Genomic DNA, 19191 nt, shown 5'->3' on the forward strand with positions numbered 1-19191 from the left:
CTGTTGCATACTCATCACCCAAAGAGAGATTGTCCTCTGTCACCTTCTATCTAGTTTTCTTTGTACCCCCCCCCCCCCCCGTAACCACCACACTCTTGTCCATGTCAAAGATAAACCTTTTAACCTTTTATTAAAGAAGTTATATGACTGGGGCATGACTACTCACCATGACCTTCCCAGTTAGGTATTTATGATCAGATCACTCTGTGAGGTTACTTTCCATAGAACCCCTTTTTCATTGACACAATTTCCCACAGAAACACAATCTTAATAAACCAGTATGGATTTTCCTGGTCAAGAGCCAGGAGAGTAAACCTGTCACATAGTTCCTCTCCATCTCCCAGAGAAAGAGGAGCCAATGTATATAATAAAAACCTCTCTTCTTCTCTAAATAAATGGGAAAACTGTCATTTTCCAGAGCACTTGTTTCAATCCATTGAGATTTTGCTTCCTGGCAATAGTCAGTTTGACATAAATAAATTCGTAAAAATGCTTACAGGGCCTGACCAGGCGGTGGTGCAGTGGATGAAGCGTTGGACTGGGATGCGGAAGGACCAAGGTTCGAGACCCGGGGGTTGTCAGCTTGAGCGTGGGCTCATCTGGCTTGAGCAAAAAGCTCACTAGCATGGACCCAAGGTCACTGGCTGGAGCGGGGGGTCGCACGGTCTGCTGAAGGCCCGCGGTCATGGCACATGTGAGAAAGCAATCAATGAACAACTACGGTGTCGCAATGAGAAACTGATGATTGGTGCTTCTCGTCTCTCTCCATTTCTGTCTGTCTGTCCCTATCTGTCCCTCTCTCTGTCCCTGTAAAAAAACTAAAACTAAAACTAAAATTAAAATAAAAAAAAATGCTTACAGGTTTGCTAGATGGGATGCTGCCTAAATCATGAATCGACTAATAAAGATTTTCAAATTTATTCAGTTGAAAAAATTTGGTTTTTTTTTAACAATCCATAACTCTACCAGATGGAGAGATCCTGAAGTGCCGACACTCAAAGTAGTTACTGAATTTTCTTAAACTGAGAAGTCCTCTGAAGGCTGGAGCTTCCATTACTAGGGTTTCGGCACTGGAATGAAAGGCAGAAACTGTGGGCCAAACCAAAAACACAAGGCTAATGTGTTCCAGAAGGAAAATTTATTTTAAAAATGTCTGGGTGCAGGTGAGCTGAGACCAGCAAAGGGTGTCAGCTCTGAGGGAGGGATGGGGCAGGGGTAATACGGATTCGGATTCGTCAAAGGACCTTGGGCAAAGGCAGCTGCAAGATCCCTTCTTCTGTCTGTGGTTGGGAGTGGTGCCACAGTTCCTCAAAATTGTCTGCACCCTAATCCAATCAACCCTTATCAGTATCCAGCTACAAGGAAGGTCTGAGCCAGATTGAGTAGTCAAGTCCTTCTTCTTCCTTCAGGCCTGCAATGTGCTTAAGATGGTGGCTGAGTAGCTATTTTACCCATCAGGAATGAGTAAGAAAAAGGGATTCTATGGAAAGTAACCTCACAGAGTGATCTGATCATAAATTCCTAACTGGGCAGGATATGGTAGGTAGTGACATCCCAGGCATATAACTTCTTTAGTAAAATGCGTATCTTTTTTTTTCTTTAGATTTTATTTATTCATGGGGGGGGGTAAAGGGGGGAAAGGAGAGAGAAAGAGAGAGGGGGGGGTGAGGAATAGGAAACATAAACCCTATATGTGCCTTGACCGGGCAAGCTCAGGGTTTCAAACCAGCGACCTCAGCATTCCAGGTCGATGCTTTATCCACTGCACAACCACAGATCAGGCTAAAAGGCTTATTTTTGTTTTAAGCCATCTCTGTCCATGTTTCTGTGCATCTAGGTTAGCACACCTTTGAAATATTCTTTTTTAGACCCCTCCTTCTAATACGCATCCAATCCTTGTCTTACTTTCTCCCATCTTCATGTAATCTTCCTTATTTCCCTCCTTAATCTCAAATGCATACAAGAAACTGCTGTTATTCTCAGGAGTTTTTGAGATCATGCTACTTGGCAGATGTCATCAGTCTGGCTCAAATAAACTCATAAAAATTCTTTACAGGTTAGACAATTTTTTTAAAGAATTTTGTTTATTGACTTTACAGAGGGGTGGGGGAGGGAATAAGAAGCAGTTGCTTCACTCTAGCTATTCATTGGTTCCTTGTTTTATGTGCATTGACCAGGCAAGCCCAGGGTTTCAAACCAGCAACCTCAGTGTTCCAGGTCGATGCTCCAGACACTGCATGACCACAGGCCAGGCTGGATGTTTCTTAAGTTGACCGAATATTGGTAAGAACAGCATAGAAGACAAGGGATCGAAACTGGTAACCCATAGCCCAAATCTGATCCACGGGTAAGGGCATGATGCTATTTTTAATTAATGAAATTCATATAACATAAAATTAACCATTCTAAAGTGTACAATGCAATGACTCAGTACATTCACAATGCTGTTGAACCACCACCTCTATCTGGTTCCAAACTTTTCATGATCCCAAAAGGAAACCCCATCCCTTTAAAGCAGTCACTCCTCATTTCTCTCCTCCACAGCCTCTGGCAATAATCAGCTTTCTGTCTGTGGATTTACCTACTTGGAATAAGTAGAATCATGCATGTGGCCTTTTGTGTCTGGTTTCTTTCACTTAGCTTAATTTTTTGGAGGCTCATCCATTTGTAGTATGTTTCAACCCTTCATTCCTTTTAATGGCTGAATAACAGTTTATCGTATGGATAAACACAGTGTGTCTTTCCATTTATCAAGTGACGGACAACTTGGACTATGTTCACCTTTTGGCTATTATGGATAGCCCTTCTACAAACATTGGTGCTGATGTTTGAGTCCCTGTTTTCACTTCTTTGGGGTATATACCTAGGAGTGTAATTGCTGGGTCAGAAGGTAATTCTATGTTTAATTTTTTGAGGAAGACACTGGCGTTCTAATTTTTTTCAATCTGAATGCCTTTAGGTATCTGTCTCCATCTCTCCTGTTGTTGTAAATCCAAATGTTTGACTCAAATTATTTGGCCCCTGAAGGCACCTGAAATTGCTATCCCTAGAAAGCTTTGGTGACACACACACACACACACACACACACACACACAACTTAACACCCAATTCAGTCGCTAAGGAGCCAGAGAGACCTTGGGTAAATCTCTCTCTCTACACACACACACACACACACACACACACACACACACAACTTAACACCCAATTCAGTCGCTAAGGAGCCAGAGAGACCTTGGGTAAATCTCTCCACCTCTCTCTGAGGAGTACGATCTGGCTCATCCTCCAAAAGGGATACTACTACTTAGCTAAGAGGACGTGGCAAGAATCAGGGAGGTGATGAAAAGAAACCGCCTCTTCGGAAGCTGTTGAGATCTGGAAACCTGGAGGCGCGGACGAAGCCAGGAGGAGGAGCGGGACGGGCGGAGCGCGCTCTAGGGGCGTCGGCCATACTCTGGGTTGTGGACCCGCCGGGTCAGAGCAGGCGTGCACAGAGCGGCGCGGCGCAAGTTGCAGCCGGCAAGGGGCTCGTCGGGCGGGGCCGGGGCTCAGGTTGGCTGGAAGTGGGCGGGGGTTGTCCGGGGGTTGCCCCCAGTCCGCTTCCACCACATCCGGAGGCCCCGGCCGCGCTCTAGGCTGGCGGCGCGCGCTGAGTCAGGCCAGGTTTTCCCTCCGCCTTTGGGGCAAGCGAGCAAGCGCCACCGAGCGCGTCCCTCCCTTGCCCATCCGGCTCCGGCCTCCGCCGGCCCGCCCGCGTTTTCCCGACGTCTGTTACCCGGCCGCTCCGGCTCGGCTCGCAGTCTCGGCTGGACCGGCGCACTGGAGGGAGGGTTCAAATCTGTGCGAGGGAACTGCGGAGCGCGAGAGGTGCGGCGCGGTGCCAGCATGGTGAGTGGGGCGCACTCGGTGACCCGTGCTGGACTCGGGGATGGGGCCGACCACGAGCTCTCTTTCCCGGCGACCTTGGCTAAGCTGCAGCCCCTCGCCGGCCGAGGTTTCCGTCTGGGAAGTGGGTGAGGGTGCCAGAGTATTTGTATGCCCAGGTGCCCCTACTCCGGGCACCAAGGCACCGAGGCGTGGAACCAGGGACCGACCCGCACGCTGGAGGCGCCAGCAGCAGGTTATGCTGTTCTCTGCAACCCTTGTAAATGCGCTTTCCCTGAAGCTGCGCTCGGGACCCCTGCGCCGCAGTTAGGGTGGGGCAAACGCCCTTGGCGTGGAAGCCTGTCCTCTGCCTCGGTTCCCCAGTCCAGTCGCTCCAGGCAGGCCCCAGGGAGGCGCCAAGAAAAGATGTTCCCCTCCTGTCCCCCAGGTAGCTCGCAGACCTCCCGCAGTCCTCGGAAGCTCCAGCCTCCGCCACAGCCTTCCCGGGGCAAATTCTATGGGGATACCTGCCCCGTTTGTCCCTCCTTCTCCACATGAGGCCCCTCTCCCGCTCCCTCGGAATACCCACTTCGCCCTTCAACCCCCTTCCATGTACAGGCGACATCAGCTGCTGGCTTGCTGCCTGGGCCCCCAGTCTGCGGATAAGGGATGGTCCCAGGTGTTGACTGCAGCCTTTGGTCAAAGTGAGGGCTGCCTAGGGACCAGGCTGAAGTCAGGGTTCTGTCAGTGTTTAGAAAGAGAATTGGGACCCATCGTCTTTCACTGGGCACCCCTCTCTGCCAAGAACAGATTGGGGCTCTCCTCATTTGCACCAGGGGCTCAGCCTGGCTGCCTCTCTGCCTTGGCCACCTGCCCTCTCCTTGCCTGGCTTGGGGAGGAGGCAGAGGCAGGAGGCCACCCTGAGCTGGCTGATCAGCCTCCTCCCATGGCCCTCCTGGGCAGGGCTCCTGTGCTGGCTGGCTATGTGTGGGTGTGTATGTGCCAGACTGAATGAATTCGACCAGCCTGCTCCCAATACCGCCTCTAGAGCTAGCAGCTTCCAGGGCAGAGAGTCCCCATGCTGCATTGCTGCCACTATTTCTTCCTGACCCAGGGGCATGCAGGAGGGATTTCAGGCTAAGGGGACTGAGGTCCAAACCAGCAGGGTTGCTCACACTCTTGGGAGAAGCAGCTGTGGGACTGGGCAGACAGACATACACAGCAATGTGTGCCTGTCGATGGTGGGCAGTGGTGACCTCTGGCTGGGATAGCCAGACGCAGCACAGAGAACCTTTCCCAGGTAATTGGGATTGCTCCTCACTTTGGTTCTTAGACAACTTGCTTCTTCTTTCTGGGCCTCAGTTACCCTGTCTGTAAAATGGAGTGCCAGTAACTAACTGCTACTGTCCCCTCAAGGCTGTTGTGGAGATGAGATGACAGGCCCTGGCTAGTTAGAGCACCATCCCAGTACGTCAGATTGCAGGTTCAATCCCTGGTCAGGGCACATACAAGAATCAACCAGTGGATGGGTAGAACAACAAATTGATGTCTCTCTCTAAAATCAATCAGTAAGTAAAAAATCTTAAAGATTCTTACAAAAAAGTGAGATGATGGCATGAAGGGGCTGAGGAAAACTGTAGAGTGCTATGCTGCTGTAGTGTGACTAGTGAGACAAAGCATCACTCCTGCAGGGGGTACACTGGGCTCTGCCTCTTCATGTGCTGCAGCAAGTCTAGGGTATGCTACCTTCCTGGGCCCCCATCGTCCACTGCCCCCTCTTTTGGAACTGGGACATTCCAATCCTATTCCTCAGGGACAGCTGCAGACAGGCCCATCAGCAAAGCTGATCCCCCAGCAGGTGGTGGGACCCTCCCCTGGAGTCCCGGCTCAGGAGGGGCTTCTGCAGCCAAGTGGGAACTTCCTGCTCATGTGTTCTAGGGAAGGTGCACACAGTGGGGTCGGCGCACGTGGGGAGCCTGGGCACTTTCTCCTGTGCAGCTGAGCATGACCTTTAAGCACATTGTATTTCACCTCCTGGGCCTCAGCTTTTTCTGAGGAAGTGGGGAGTGACACTGTTCCCCTCCCATGCATGTTGTAAGGCTGTGGCATGTCCAGCATCAGGCTGACCCAATAAGACACCTGCTCATGGATGCCGGGATGTCTTCTTGATGTCCTGTCTTTCTCTACTTCATGTCCTGTCGGTCCCCCGGCCCCATTCTCCCAACTCCACTAAGGGTGGCCCAAAAGAGTTACCCCCTGGTGTTCAGGGCTTTCAGTCTACTGACTAATTTGGGGGCGGGGGAGATGGGAATAGTAGAAGAGGCCCTGTAAGGGCCAGCTGGGGCCTGTACAGAAAGGCCCAGCCCAAAACTCTCCTGTAGGATGATGGGGGGTTTTCAGCTTGGGCAGAGCTCTGGGCCCCAGAGTAAGCAAGCCCAGGCACTTAGTGGCATCTGGTTTTATGCTTTGAACCCTCCCGAGAGGGGCTACAAGGCACTTGCTGTCTTTCCCCCTCCCCACCCCCACCAAGTCCTGTCCAGCCTAGCCTGCACAGCTATCCTGATCTGATCAGGCCAGTCCCTGGGCTTCCAAGCAACAGGAAGGCATGTGTGTTGGGAGAAGGCAGGAGAGGTGGAGGAATCCCTCTAGGAAAAGGGATGCAGAGACCTGAGCAGGGTGGAGCCTCTCAAGAGCTGATGATACAGCCAGACAAGTTACCCAGGAGGGTGGAAGGTGGGGTCCTAAAAGACAAAAGAAGGGGCTGTCAATGTCCCTTCCTCCAGCTTCAGTCACTTGCAGGGATAAGCTGGTCTCATGTCTCCCTCACCACCTACACACACACACACACACACACACACACACACACACCTCTGCATCTAGCCTGTGGTCTCATGCTAGAGTATTCCTGTATTATGTATATGTGTCCCAGAGGGTGCTCAGTGCTGTGTAGGTGACCTTGAGCACAACTGTGTCTGGCTGTTGGATATGACTGACTGTTCTGTGTCCTCTAATGTAGGAGCCTCTGTGCCGCTGGTGGCACTGACTGGACTGCAGTGTGTATGCGGCGTACATGCAGCTGTGTATGCCATGACTGCCCTCCTGTAAACCTGAGGCCCTTTGCAGGCATAGGAGCATCATTTATTGCTCCCTGAGACAGGAAGGGAGGATCTTCTCAGGGGATAGTGAGATGGTGTGTGCTTCGGACGAAATGGGTATATTTAGCTTCACTGGCCCCAGTGTCCATCATTCTTCCCCCCCCTCCATGCACGCAGTAGGTTTACAGTTCTTTTTTTTTTTCTTTTTACAGAGACAGAGTCAGAGGGAGGGATAGATAGGGACAGACAGACAGGAACGGAGAGGGACTAGAAGCAACAATCATTAGTTTTTCGTTGTGACACCTTAGTTCATTGATTGCTTTCTCATATGTGCCTTGACCGCAGGCCTTCAGCAGACCGAGTAACCCCTTGCTTGAGCCAGTGACCTTGGGTCCAAGCTGGTGAGCTTTTGCTCAAATCAGATGAGCCTGTGCTCAAGCTGGCGACCTCGAGGTCTTGAACCTGGGTCCTTCACATCCCAGTTTGACACTCTATCCACTGCACCACCGCCTGGTCAGGCAGTTTACAGTTCTTAAGACCTTTTACCTTTGTTGTCTCTGTGACTGTCACAGCAGTCCCATGGGAAGGCTGAGCAGGTCTTTTCCTACTTCAGTAGTGGGGAAACTGAGGCATGGTGAAGGGAGGTGCCCCGTGGAGAGAGTGGGTGAGAGCAAGGCAACAGACCAGGTTTTCTGCTCTCCTACCACCCTGACAGTTCAGTGTGCTCTCACAGTGGTGTCTGTGGCCAGGTAAGCTTGTCATGGCTAGAGGATGTCAGATTGGGAGGCAAATTGCTCTACTTACACTCTTCAGGCCATGAGTGACATCTTTGGTCATTTGGCAGCCATGGTGCTAGATCACAGGCATATTCATTCTGACCAGCTCTGTGACCTTGGGAAAACCATTTCACCTTTCAGAGCCTCAGTGCCCTGACCTGAAAAACCAGACAGTAACTATGTCACAGGACTCAGTGAGACCCCTGTGTAGGCTGTGTTGCTGTAGGTGCCAAGCACCTGTGATTCCTTACCTGGATGACAGGTGTGGCCTGTGAGTGTGCTGGGGACTGTGAAGGAAGGATTGGGAAGGTTACTTCTGCCCAGGGTGAGGGGACAGGGCTGCACCCTCCCTCACTTTACTCCTAGTGAGCTTTGTCTTCCACAAGCACAAAACCTGGAAATGGTTGAGGCAGACGGAACCTCCTAACTACCATTGTTTGGGATGGGAGTGGGTGTCCCAGAAGCATATTAGGGGGATTGTGGCGGACTCCCAGCTGCAGTCTGCTGCTGGGTGTCTTATCTGGGAGTGGGAACAGCTGGGTGGGAGGCAGAGAAGGTGTCATTGATCCATCTGGTGTGCTGAGCTTTGGGCTGAGCACAGGGGATCCAGTGGGGCACTAGGGACAGGCCCCATCCTCCACTGTTTGGTCCGAGCACAGGTGGGAACCTGGTCACTAGGTTGCCCACCAGTAGTGTTCATGTGTCTGACCAACTAAGTTGTGCTCTACTCAGCCTGTATTAACTTAATTGTCCTGTTATCTTAGCCCATTCGCTGGGCATCCCTGAGTGATAAGTTGTCATGGCCATTATCAGAATGAGGAAGCTAGGCCCCCCCCACTGACTGGCTCCATGCTGGGTCAGGATTTTGGGGACCCCCCTTACAGTGTATGTTTGGCCTGGCAGGGCTCCTGGCTACCCCTTCCCACTGCCTCTTACCATGGCCCAAGGTGAACACCTGTTCCGGAAACTGGCCATTGTTCCCTCCATCCTTCCTCCCCTGGGGCCCTTCCTGTTTGCCTGGTGCAACCCCACCCATGCCAGGTGCTTCCCTTGAGGAACTCACTCTGCAGGAAGAGAGCTAAACTGGGTTTCTCCTCTTCCAAAAAAAGAAGAAGGAATGGAGTGGCTGAGGCCACTGGTCCTGGTTCCCTATGCTCTCTGCCTACCTTCCAGACTGGGCGAAGAGCCTAGCAGGAGAGTGAGCAAGGTCAGAGTCAGACAGAGCCGAGTTCTCAGCTGACACAGTGCTGAGAAGGGCCCTATCCTGCTGTTTTAGGGCCTCTCCTCATCTATATCTCACCCCCCCAACCCAGTGATATATCAGCTTCTAACGAGCTGGGGTACCAGGCAGGTGGCTTTGAGGCCTGCACCTTTTTCTTGCCAGCCTAGGAATTCTATCCTGAATTCTTTCCATACCCACATCTGCCTCTCCTGGACCTGGGCCAGATGGTGAGTTGACACAGAACAAGCACCTGGTTTTAGGACATCAGGTACAGGTGGGCAGGAAGCACCCACCTGCCCCTTATGGAGCCTTCCAATTCCCAGAAGCAGCTGCCTGTGCCCCGTTGAAACTTCATGGCCACAGCCCCAGGCCCTGCTGGCATTGCCATGGGCAGCGTGGGCAGCCTGTTGGAACGGCAGGACTTCTCCCCTGAAGACCTACGGGCAGCACTTGGGGGATCCCGGGGCTCCCGCCAGCCTGATGGGCTCCTCCGGAAGGGCTTGGGACAGCGAGAGCTCCTCAGCTACTTGCACCTCCCCAAGAAAGATGGCAAGACCACCAAGCGGGCTACTCAGAACGAGCCTGCCGACTATGCCACCCTCTACTACCAGGAACATCCTCGGGCTGGTGACTTCAGCAAGACGTCACTGCCTGAGCGGGGACGTTTTGACAAGGTGCACTTTGCCCACTTCCCTCCCTAGGGTGGGAGGGGAAGTGGGGAGCTTGGGGCCTCCTTGAAAACCATAGTGCTGGGACAGGGCTGTTACCTGAAAGTCCTGCTGTGGACTAGCCTGAGGCTTGATCACTGCTTGCCGCTGGCAAATGCCTCAAGTCTGAAAGGATTCCCAGGGGCTGTGGGAGAATTGGAGGGCAGCACAGTCAGCCCAGAGCCTCACACCTGCCCTCTCTTCCTGGCAGTGCCGCATCCGCCCGTCAGTATTCAAGCCCGTGGTGGGCACCGGGAAAGGCTTTCTGTCCATGCAGAGCCTGGCAGCCCATAAGGGCCAGAAGTTGTGGCGCAGCAACGGCAGCCTGCATACGCTGGCCTGCCATCCACCTCTGAGCCCAGGGCCCCGGGCCAGCCAGGCGCAGGCCCGTGCTCAGCTGCTGCACGCCCTCAGCCTGGATGAGGGCGGCCCTGAGCTGGAGCCCAGCCTGTCTGACTCCTCCAGTGGGAGCAGCTTTGGCCGCAGTCCTGGCATGGGCCCTGGCACCTTCAGCTCCTCCCTGGGTCACATTAACCACCTGGGGGGCTCCCTGGACCGGGCCTCACGCAGCCCCAAGGAGGCTGGGCCACTGGCAGTGCTGAACTGCCTGCCTGAGCCCCCACCCCCCTACAAGTTCTGTCCCACTGCCGAAGAGGTGGTGGCCATGCTGCCTGGCACCTGTGAGGATCTCAAGAAAGGCCTCAGAGATGAGGATGGCGCCAACCCTTTCACACAGGTGAGAGCAGCTGCTGCCCTGGGGTCCTGTTCTGTCCCTTGGCATTAGAGTACCAAGCAGACAGAGTATCCCCAGCCGGTCCACCCATATGATCTGGGCACAAAGAGAAAGAATATGAATTGGCTCCTCTCTCCACACCATGTGGTGCGTTCTTGCTGGAGTTGTGTAAGGGGGAGAGAGAAATTCCCTGGCGGGTCTAGTGTTGGGGACACGGCACCTGTGGAGAGCATCCCAGGGTAAGGCACATGTGTGTTTGGATGTGGTCCCTGGGTCCCATGGTATTAGGGCACAGGATGCCAGTTGTGGCTGTCAGGCACCTCTTTTCCCTGGCAGGTGCTGGAGGAGCGCCAGCAGCTGTGGCTGTCTGAGCTGAAGCGCCTATACATAGACCGTCTGCATGATGTGGTCCAGAAGGCTGAGCGCAGCGAGCGAAACCTCCAGCTGCAGCTGTTCATGGCCCAGCAGGAGCAGCGTCGCCTGCGAAAGGAGCTGTGGGCACAGCAGGGACTGGCCCCTGAGTCTCAGCCCTCGGAGGCTGACCCCAGCACAGGGCCAGAGGAGGAAGCACGGTGGGAGGTGAGAGGCCCAGCTCTCGGGAACTCTCCTGTCCCCATTTCTGTAGTCCCCTCCTCTGCCCAGCCCTTACCACTCCCCTTACTAAGCTTTGCTTGGCTCTTGCTACCCTGTTCCCCTTTTTCCAGGTGTGCCAGAAGACAGCAGAGATTAGCCTCCTGAAGCAGCAGCTGCGGGAGGCCCAGGCTGAACTGGCGCAGAAGCTAGCTGAGATCTTCAGCCTGAAGACACAACTTCGAGGCAGCCGGGCACAAGCCCAGGCCCAGGGTGCAGAGCTGGCCCGGCTGCGGGAGGCTGTGCAGAGCCTTCAGGAGCAGGCCCCTCAAGAGGAAGCCCCAGGTAGTTGTGAGACTGATGACTGCAAGAGCAGAGGGCTGCTGGGGGAGGCAGGAGGCAGCGAGGCCAGAGATGGTGCCAAACAGCTGCGGGCTGAGCTGCTGCAGGAGCGGCTCCGGGGCCAAGAGCAGGCGCTACGTTTTGAGCAGGAGCGGCAGACGTGGCAGGAGGAGAAGGAGCGGGTGCTGCGCTACCAGCGGGAGATCCAGGGGGGCTACATGGACATGTACCGTCGCAACCAAGCACTGGAACAAGAGCTGCAGGCACTGCGGGAGCCCCCCGCGCCCTGGAGCCCTCGGCTTGAGTCCTCCAAGATCTGAGGGCAGTGAGCAAGCTGACAGCGGAAGCCCTGTCAGAAGATGGCTTGGGCAAGCCCGCCCTGAGAGGCCGCTCCTTCGTGACATTGGTCTGGAGCAGAATTACTGAAGCTTAGCTAGGGCTGGGGATGCCCACTGAGAGGAGGGATCCTGGTGGGGCTGTGGGCTGTAGGGTGTCAGCAGCGGGGGCCAGGGCCAGGCCTTCCTGGCTGAGAAGTACCCCGCAGGACCCAGCCCTGCTCCTGGGGGAGGTGTGGCCCAGGAAAGGGAGATGGGGAGATGAGGTCCCCACGATGCAGATGGGCAGGCATGAGGAAGGGAGACTGGGACAGGAACATTGGCTTCCCTCTGAATAAAACCACATTTGCTATGAGGAGGCCCTGGGTGGTAGGTTTGGCCTGTTCAGCCTGAGTCTAAAGGCTAGAGGATGGTCGGGGTTGCATCCTGGGCTGTAGCTCCTCCGAGGTCTTGGTCAGTGGGAGTTGTGCCCAGTGCCTGTCTGTCTTCCTTCTTGCCCCAGCACCACATGGATCCTTAGCTGCCGTGTGGGCTGAAATTCCTTTCTTCAGTGCCAGTGGGATTTTTGAGAAGGAACAATGCTAGGGAATCCAGAAACACAAAAGGGCAGGTCACCCCAGGCATTGCTAGAACATGAAACATTCTCTTGGTGGAAAGTTAAGTCCCAGTGCCCAGGCCTCTGCTGGGTTGAGGGCCAGCCTACCACAGCTTCCTGTGGCGCTCCCTGAGGCTCTTGTAGGGACCTGCTCCTCTCTGAATTGGCCTGCTCTCTTCCTCTGGCTGTGGTGCACACCTCCCTCCATAGGGATGGGAGCCCTGGGAAGGTGCAGGAGACAGGCAGAAGAAGTTCGTGGGTCTCTGGGTAAAGGGCCTTTGCCCCTGCAAGGATGTAGACATTTCTCCACAGGCACAGAAGACCACAGAGTAGTTTCCAGTAGGGGCGAGATGAGCTCATTTGTATTCTGGAAAGCAGCCCCTGCCTCTCAGACATCTGGCTTCCCCTCTGGGCCTTTGCTGCCTCCCGAATGGGCAGCTTGGAGCAGACTCAGGCTGTCTGTGCGGGTGGCGTCTCTCCATCCTACGTGGTGGGTGAAGCTCGGCGTCCTGACAGGTGAATCACTGTGACTGCTGCCACGCATTGAGGGCTTCCCCTTTGCCAGGCACTGTTAGGCTGCCAGGGCATGGGGGCTCAGGTTTGAATCCCTGTGCCCAGAGGAGGCAGCACACAGGCAGACATCACCCCTCCTAGCCCCTGCCCTGGTGGGGCAGGCACAACCTCAGAGGACTTCTTAGAGATCCCAGTTTGCTGCCTGTGGCAGTGCCCCGCCCTCCTGGCCAAGCCTAGCGGCCCCTCAGGCCCAGCAGGTGGGGTCTGTGCAGGGGTGTGGATTGGGCTACAGAGTGGAGCCAGTGTACCCTGTCTTTTCAGGGCGGAGAGGGGTGTGTGAGTTGACTGCCAGGGGTATGGTGTGTCTGGCCCTGTGAGTGGCATGTGTGTGTAGAGATATGCTGTGGGTGGTGGGCGTGACTGAGGGGGTGTTGTTTGGGGCTCCTCTGCCACTTCCTGCCACTTCCTCTGCCCATTACTTCCTCCTTTGAGTTGGCCAGACTTGGGTGGAGCCTGTGGCCATAATAGGCCCCTGGGCATAGCAGAGATCGATCTAGGCCTGCCCCTCAGCCTGGGGATGGAAAGGGAACGGGTGGTGGGTTAGGCTGTTTTGTTTTCCCCAATCCTTAGTAGCCATTTCAGACCTGTCCAAACCAGGGTTTCTAAGATTTATCTAGTGTGTTTTTGTGTACTTGTCCCCACCCCCCAGCTGAGATATGGTCAGGCTGGGTGCCCACATGCCCTGCAATGGCCAGGGTCCACTTTTCCATGTACCTCTACAGAACAGCTCCTCACTTAGCAATTAGAAAGCTGGGCCAGCCAGTATTGCCAGCAGGGAGTGGGTGGGTGGTACCAAAACTTGGCAGATGTGCCAGAAACCAAAACCAGGCCCAGATGTAGGGGGAGGGCTCAAGAGAACAAGGCTGGGGCCTCTCAGAGGGAACCTGATCCCTATGAGTTCATCCCTGCCCAGAGAACCAGTTCTTGGTCCCCAAGCTGGCTTGGTGGCTCTGGGGCTCTGGAGCCAGCTGATTACAGGTGCCACTGGAGTGGCTACTGCTTCAGGGCTGCTCCTCCCTCCTGCCCCTGGTGGACCCTTCACAAGCAGACCTCCAATTATCCAGAGCTGTGGTAAGCCCCCGACATGGGGCTCCTTGCCCTGGTCCCTCCTGTTCTCAGCTGAGATGGTGTCATACCTTCTGCTGTTCCCTGGGCCCCTCAGCCTGTCACATGAGACCTCCAATAGTGGTGCCCCCTCTTACCCCAGCAGCCCTCTGGCATTTCCTTCTATGGGCAGAGCGCCCTCACTGCTCAGATCTGGCCTCAGGGAAGCCTTTGCTGAGCTCACAGGGCCGTCCCCTCCCTGTGCCCACACCACAGTCCCATGGGCCTCTCCACCAGCTCTTTCTGTGCTGTTAGAATTGTCCGTTTACCTCTTTGGGGGCCTTGCCCAGGCAGAGTCATGCCTTGTCTTTATCCTCAGAGCAGCTCTGGCTCTAACCCCAGAAGGCACTGGGGGGGCCTTTGGTGTCAAGAAGGACTAGATCCCTCCCCTGACTGGCACAGGTTTAAACTAGGGGTAAGTGAGGAAGGTTCCTGTTCTGAGTGTGCATTCATCTGTGGGCACCTGGTGTGGACCAGGTCTGTCAAGCTCTGGAGCTGCTGAGCCTGGTGCCACTCAACTGCACAGTGAGACACTGCTGCCCCTCAGGGCCTGGCATGGTGCCCAGCTGAGGTGGCCATGGCCTCTATCCTCACGGCCCTTCCGTATAGGTGGGGGAAGGAGACAACACATGTCCATGTAGTGACTGGGCCAGGCAGCAGAGAAAGGATAGGAGGATTCAGAGTGCAAACTTCACCATCAAATCAGAGAGGGAGGAAGGCAGAGAGAGCCTGTCTGGAGGCATGAGTGTGTGCTGTTTCTTGCAACAAAAGTGAAGTATGTCACGTGAGGTGAAGTGGGAATGCAGAGGAGAGCTGGCTCACAGTGAGGTGATGGGGTGGGGGTGACAAAGGTTGACCAAACTTTGGTTAGGCTCTTCTGAGCTCAGCTCTCTCTTAGACTAAGCCTGAACTTAGAACGTGTCCTCCCTTGTACAGTCCAGTTCCAGCAAGAATTCTGCTAATTTAGTTTAGCCAGGATTGCCCATCCATGTTGGATTACCCTCCACATTTAACTCTACACTGTCCCCCAGGTGATCTCTGATCACTGGCCTGCCTTCAGCGAGATCCTGTGAGGTCCATTTAGCCAGAATCCTCTCTAACCCCTTAAGTTTTTCCCTTAGTAATTTCCTACCCACTGAGCCCCACTCTGCTCCTTGGCTATAAATTCTTTTCCTTATATTTGGAGTTGAGCCCACTCTCCCCTTCTGCAAACCCCTATTGCAGTAGACCCCCTTGAATAAAGTCTTCTTGACCACTCTTTAGCAAATGTCATGAGTAATTTTTTTCTTTAACGGGTAGGCATCTCTGAGAAGGGGAGTTGAGGATTTCCTCAGGGGCAGCCTGGAATGAGGACATCCAGGATGGGCCTGGACTTGGACACGGGAGTGTGGGGCAAGTCTGGGGGAGGGTTCTGTTTGATGAGGATTTCACTTCTTGTGATCATGGGTGGGTCCCTCCAGCAGCCAAAGGGAAGGAAGGGGCCAGAACCAGGACTAGTTTTATGTGTGTGTGACCTGTGTGGTCATGCAGCACCCCATGCTCACAAGTGTCATAAAATGCTATGCTGTTGCCATCTTGAACTTTTGTTTTATTGTGACAGAGAGTGGGACAGATAGGAACAGACAGGGAGAGAGATGAGAAGCATAATTCTTCATTGTGGCTCCTTACATGTTCATTGATTGCTTTCTCTTATGTGCCTTGACCCAGGGGGCTACAGCATAGTGAGTGATCCTTGCTCAAGCCAGCAACCTTGGGCTTCAAGTCAGCGACCTTTGGGCTCAAGCCAGTGACCATGCGGTCAGATCTATGATCCCACGTTCAAGCTGGCGACCTTGGGGTTTCGAATCTGGGTCCTCTGCGTCCCAATCTGATACTCTATCCACTGTACAACCACCTGGTTAGGCTTCATCTTGAACTTCTTTTAAAAAAAATTCTTATTTATTGATTTTAATGAGAAGGGAGAGAGAGAGAGAGAGAGACAGGAACATTGATCTCTTCTGTATGTGCCCTGACCAGGGATCAAACTGGCAACCTCTGCACTTCGGGATGATCCTCTAACTAACCGAACTGTTCAGCCAGGGCAATCATCTTGAACTTCTTGGTGTTTGAACAAGAAGTCTCACATTTTCATTTTGTTCTGGGGCCTACAAATGATGTAGCCACTCCTGGCCTGAACCAAAGCCTTACCAGGAGGGGCAGGAACAGGTAGAAAAAGCTGGAGGCTTGGTAGCCACCTGGCAGGTGGAAGGCAGAGAAGAATTGAGCAGGCAACCTGAGCTCCATGGACTGAGCCCTGGTTCTGCAAGAGGGCAAGCGGTGGCTGTGTCACCTGCAGCTGCTTCCATCCACCAGAGCTCAGGGGACTCACTCTGAGGGAAGGAAGGCTGTATTTTCAGGAGAGCACTCCAAGGCTTGTTATCTCTGTCAAGAAACTAAAAGAAACAACAACAACAAAAACCACCTGACCAGGCAGTGGTGCAGTGGATAGAGCATCAGTCTGGGATACTGAGGTCCCAGGTTCGAAACCGCAAGGGTGCTGGCTTGAGCGTGGGCTCATCCAGCTTGAGCACAGGGTTGCTGGATTGAGCCCAAAAGTTATTAACTTGAAGTTCAAGGTTGCTGGCTTGAGCAAGGTGTCACTGGTTCAACTGGAGTCTCCTGGTCAAGGCATGTATGAGAAAGCAATCTATGAACATCTAAAGTGCCACAACTATGAGTGTATGCTTCTGCTCTCTCTCCCTTCCTGTTTGTCCTTGTCTGTCACCCCCCGCCCCCGCTTAAAAAAAAAACTTTAAAAAAATAGTGTTCTCTGTGTACCTGTCCCCCTACTCCCATTTTTATAAAAAAAAAAAAATTTATAGATTTTTAGAGAGAGGAGAGGGAGAGAGTTGTGGGGAGGAATGGGAAGCATCAACTCATAGTAGTTGCTTCTTGTCTGTGCCTTGACCAGGCAAGTCTGGGGTGTCGAACCGGAGACCTCAGCGTTCCAGGTTTATGCTCTATCCACTGTGCCACCACAGGTTGGGCTCCCCCTCCTCCCATCTTAGGTTATAATTTATGTACATACAAGAAAATTCACCCTTTTTAGGGTTCAGTTTTTTTATTTTAAATTTTATTGATTTTAGGGAAAGAAGAAGAGAGCATCAAATTGTTGTTTCACTTATTTATGCATTCATTCGTTGATTCTTGTGTGTGCCCTGAGCCGGGATTGAACCTGCAACCTTGGCATATGGGGACCACCAAGCTCTAACCAACTGAGCTATCTGTCAAGCACTAGGATTCAATTCTTAGAGCTTTGACAAATGCAGAGTTGTATAACCAACCCTGCAATCAAAATATGGAATAGTTCCACCATCCCCCCAAACTCCCCTATGCTCCTCTGTAGTCAGCCCTTAACCTCTACCCCCAGGCAAGCCCTGATCTTCTTTGTATCAGTTACCTAGTGTTTCTCTCCCCCACCTGTTTTTGTGAGCCTCATTCAATCCAACCACATATTAGAACATATTATAAAGTAGCAAGTAAAACAATATGACGTTGATATAAAAATAAAGCCATTGGAATGGAAAGAATGAAGAGAATGAAGAACCAGAAATAGGTTCCATGTTGTAGGAAATTCTAATATGAAGAGCTTAAAAATGAGAGGGCAAGGAAGGATCATTTAGTAAGGGGGTTTGTGTTAAGTGGACAAAAATGTAGGGGAAAAATGTCAGATGTTGCTTCTCCTGTGAAATAAAAGGACATGTACCGAGGAGTTTTATTTTTTAAATGATTTATTTATTTATTTATTTTTAAGATCTTATTTATTGATTTTACAGAGAAGGGGCGGTGGAGCAAAAAGTAATCTGTTCATAGTTGTTTCACTTTTAGTTGTTCATTGCTTGCTTGTCATATGTACCTTGACCAGGCAAGCCCAGGGCCTAGAACTGGTGACCTCAGCATTCCAGGTCAACTCTTTATCCAGTGTGTCACCACAGGCCAGGCTATTTATTTATTTATTTTTAGAGAGACAGAAAGGGAGAGGGAAATATCAATTTGTTCCACTCATTTGTACATTCATTGGATGGTTCTTCAATTTTTTTTTTTAATTTTATAGAGAGAGGAAAGAAAGAGAGAGAGAGAGAAACAAACAGCCATCTGCTCCTGTACATGCTCTGATCAGAACAGAACACACAACCTTTGAGAATCTGAACGACGCTCCAACCCACTGATTTATTCAGTCAGGGCCCGAGGAGTTAAACTTCAAAAATCAAATCCTAGGTAACTAGCAAAAGATTGAACAGACTTTTACTGAATTAGTGGAAAACAGCTAAATTTTTCTGCTCTGAAGCAGCCCCTCCTCCCAACAAAAACACAATTCCAATGGAGAAAGATTGACAAAATCAACTATGTAATAAAACTTGGTGTGTACTGAAAAGTGAGGGAAGAGCGATGCAAGGAGAACCACATATTGAGGAAAGCAATGACAAAGGTGAAACTGCCTGAGGTCTCTGCCCAGCATTCAAAGTTCTCAGAAGCCTGGCTTTGCTGACACCCTGCTTGGCTGTAAGTCAAGTCAGGGCTCCCTCAGAGGAAGGGGGAAGCCTGGGGCATTTGTGAAAGCCTGTGAGGTACTGTTAACTCAGAAGCTGCCTGGGCCAAGACTTATCAAGGAAAAAAGAGAAAGAACTCATATAAACAAAATCCAAAATGAAAGAGGAGAAATCAGCACGGACACCGTAGATATACAAAGAATTATTGTAGAATACTATGAAAAACTTTATGCCACTAAATTCAACAATCTTGAGGAAATGGATAAATTCCTAGAACAGTACAACCTTCCTAGACTGAGTCAAGAAGAAGCAGAAAGCCTAAACAGACCTATTAGTAGAGAAGAATAGAAAAAAACATTAAAAACCTCCCCAAAAATAAAAGTCCAGGCCCTGACGGCTATACCAGCGAATTTTATCAAACATTCAAAGAAGACTTGGTTCCTATTCTACTGAAAGTCTTCCAAAAAAATTGAAGAAGAAGCAATACTTCCAAACACATTTTATGAGGCCAACATAACCCTCATACCAAAACCAGGCAAGCATGGCACAAAAAAAGAAAACTACAGACCAATATCTCTAATGAATACAGATGCTAAAATACTAAACAAAATACTAGCAAATCAAATACAACAACATATTAAAAAAATAATACATCATGATCAAGTGGGATTCATCCCAGAATCTCAAGGATGGCTCAACATACGTAAAACGGTTAACGTAATACACCATATCAACAAAACAAAGAACAA

The 19191-nt window shown here is 51.9% G+C and overlaps 1 protein-coding gene across 3 annotated transcripts; it reads left to right on the forward strand.

Annotated features, from left to right (window-relative positions):
• Nucleotides 1-3417: 3417 nt before the first annotated feature.
• N4BP3 (NEDD4 binding protein 3) lies at nucleotides 3418-18532 on the forward strand. Of its 3 annotated transcripts, none has more exons than XM_066272373.1 (6): nucleotides 3418-3885; nucleotides 9278-9628; nucleotides 9873-10397; nucleotides 10731-10973; nucleotides 11099-11309; nucleotides 18007-18532. In XM_066272373.1, exons 2-6 carry the CDS (start codon nucleotides 9308-9310, stop codon nucleotides 18066-18068), a joined length of 1362 nt encoding a protein of 453 aa, XP_066128470.1. In that variant the 5' UTR covers nucleotides 3418-3885; nucleotides 9278-9307; the 3' UTR covers nucleotides 18069-18532. The 3 variants fall into 3 exon arrangements, with proteins under 3 accessions (XP_066128470.1, XP_066128469.1, XP_066128468.1); XM_066272372.1 differs by lacking the exon at nucleotides 18007-18532 and adding an exon at nucleotides 11456-15174 and having other exon boundaries at nucleotides 3419-3885; XM_066272371.1 differs by lacking the exon at nucleotides 18007-18532 and having other exon boundaries at nucleotides 3421-3885; nucleotides 11099-15174.
• The last annotated feature ends 659 nt before the right edge of the window (nucleotides 18533-19191 follow it).

The sequence above is a fragment of the Saccopteryx bilineata genome, chromosome 4 (genome assembly GCF_036850765.1).
Source record: "Saccopteryx bilineata isolate mSacBil1 chromosome 4, mSacBil1_pri_phased_curated, whole genome shotgun sequence".
NCBI lineage: Eukaryota > Metazoa > Chordata > Mammalia > Chiroptera > Emballonuridae > Saccopteryx > Saccopteryx bilineata.

Bases quoted from the DNA above. Each gene is read 5' to 3' on its own strand.
- N4BP3 (XM_066272371.1), top strand. From the start codon at position 9,308: ATGGCCACAGCCCCAGGCCCTGCTGGCATTGCCATGGGCAGCGTGGGC. The intron at 9,629-9,872 runs GTGCACTTTGCC...TCTTCCTGGCAG, and splicing joins AGCGGGGACGTTTTGACAAG to TGCCGCATCCGCCCGTCAGT. The intron at 10,398-10,730 runs GTGAGAGCAGCT...TTTCCCTGGCAG, and splicing joins GCGCCAACCCTTTCACACAG to GTGCTGGAGGAGCGCCAGCA.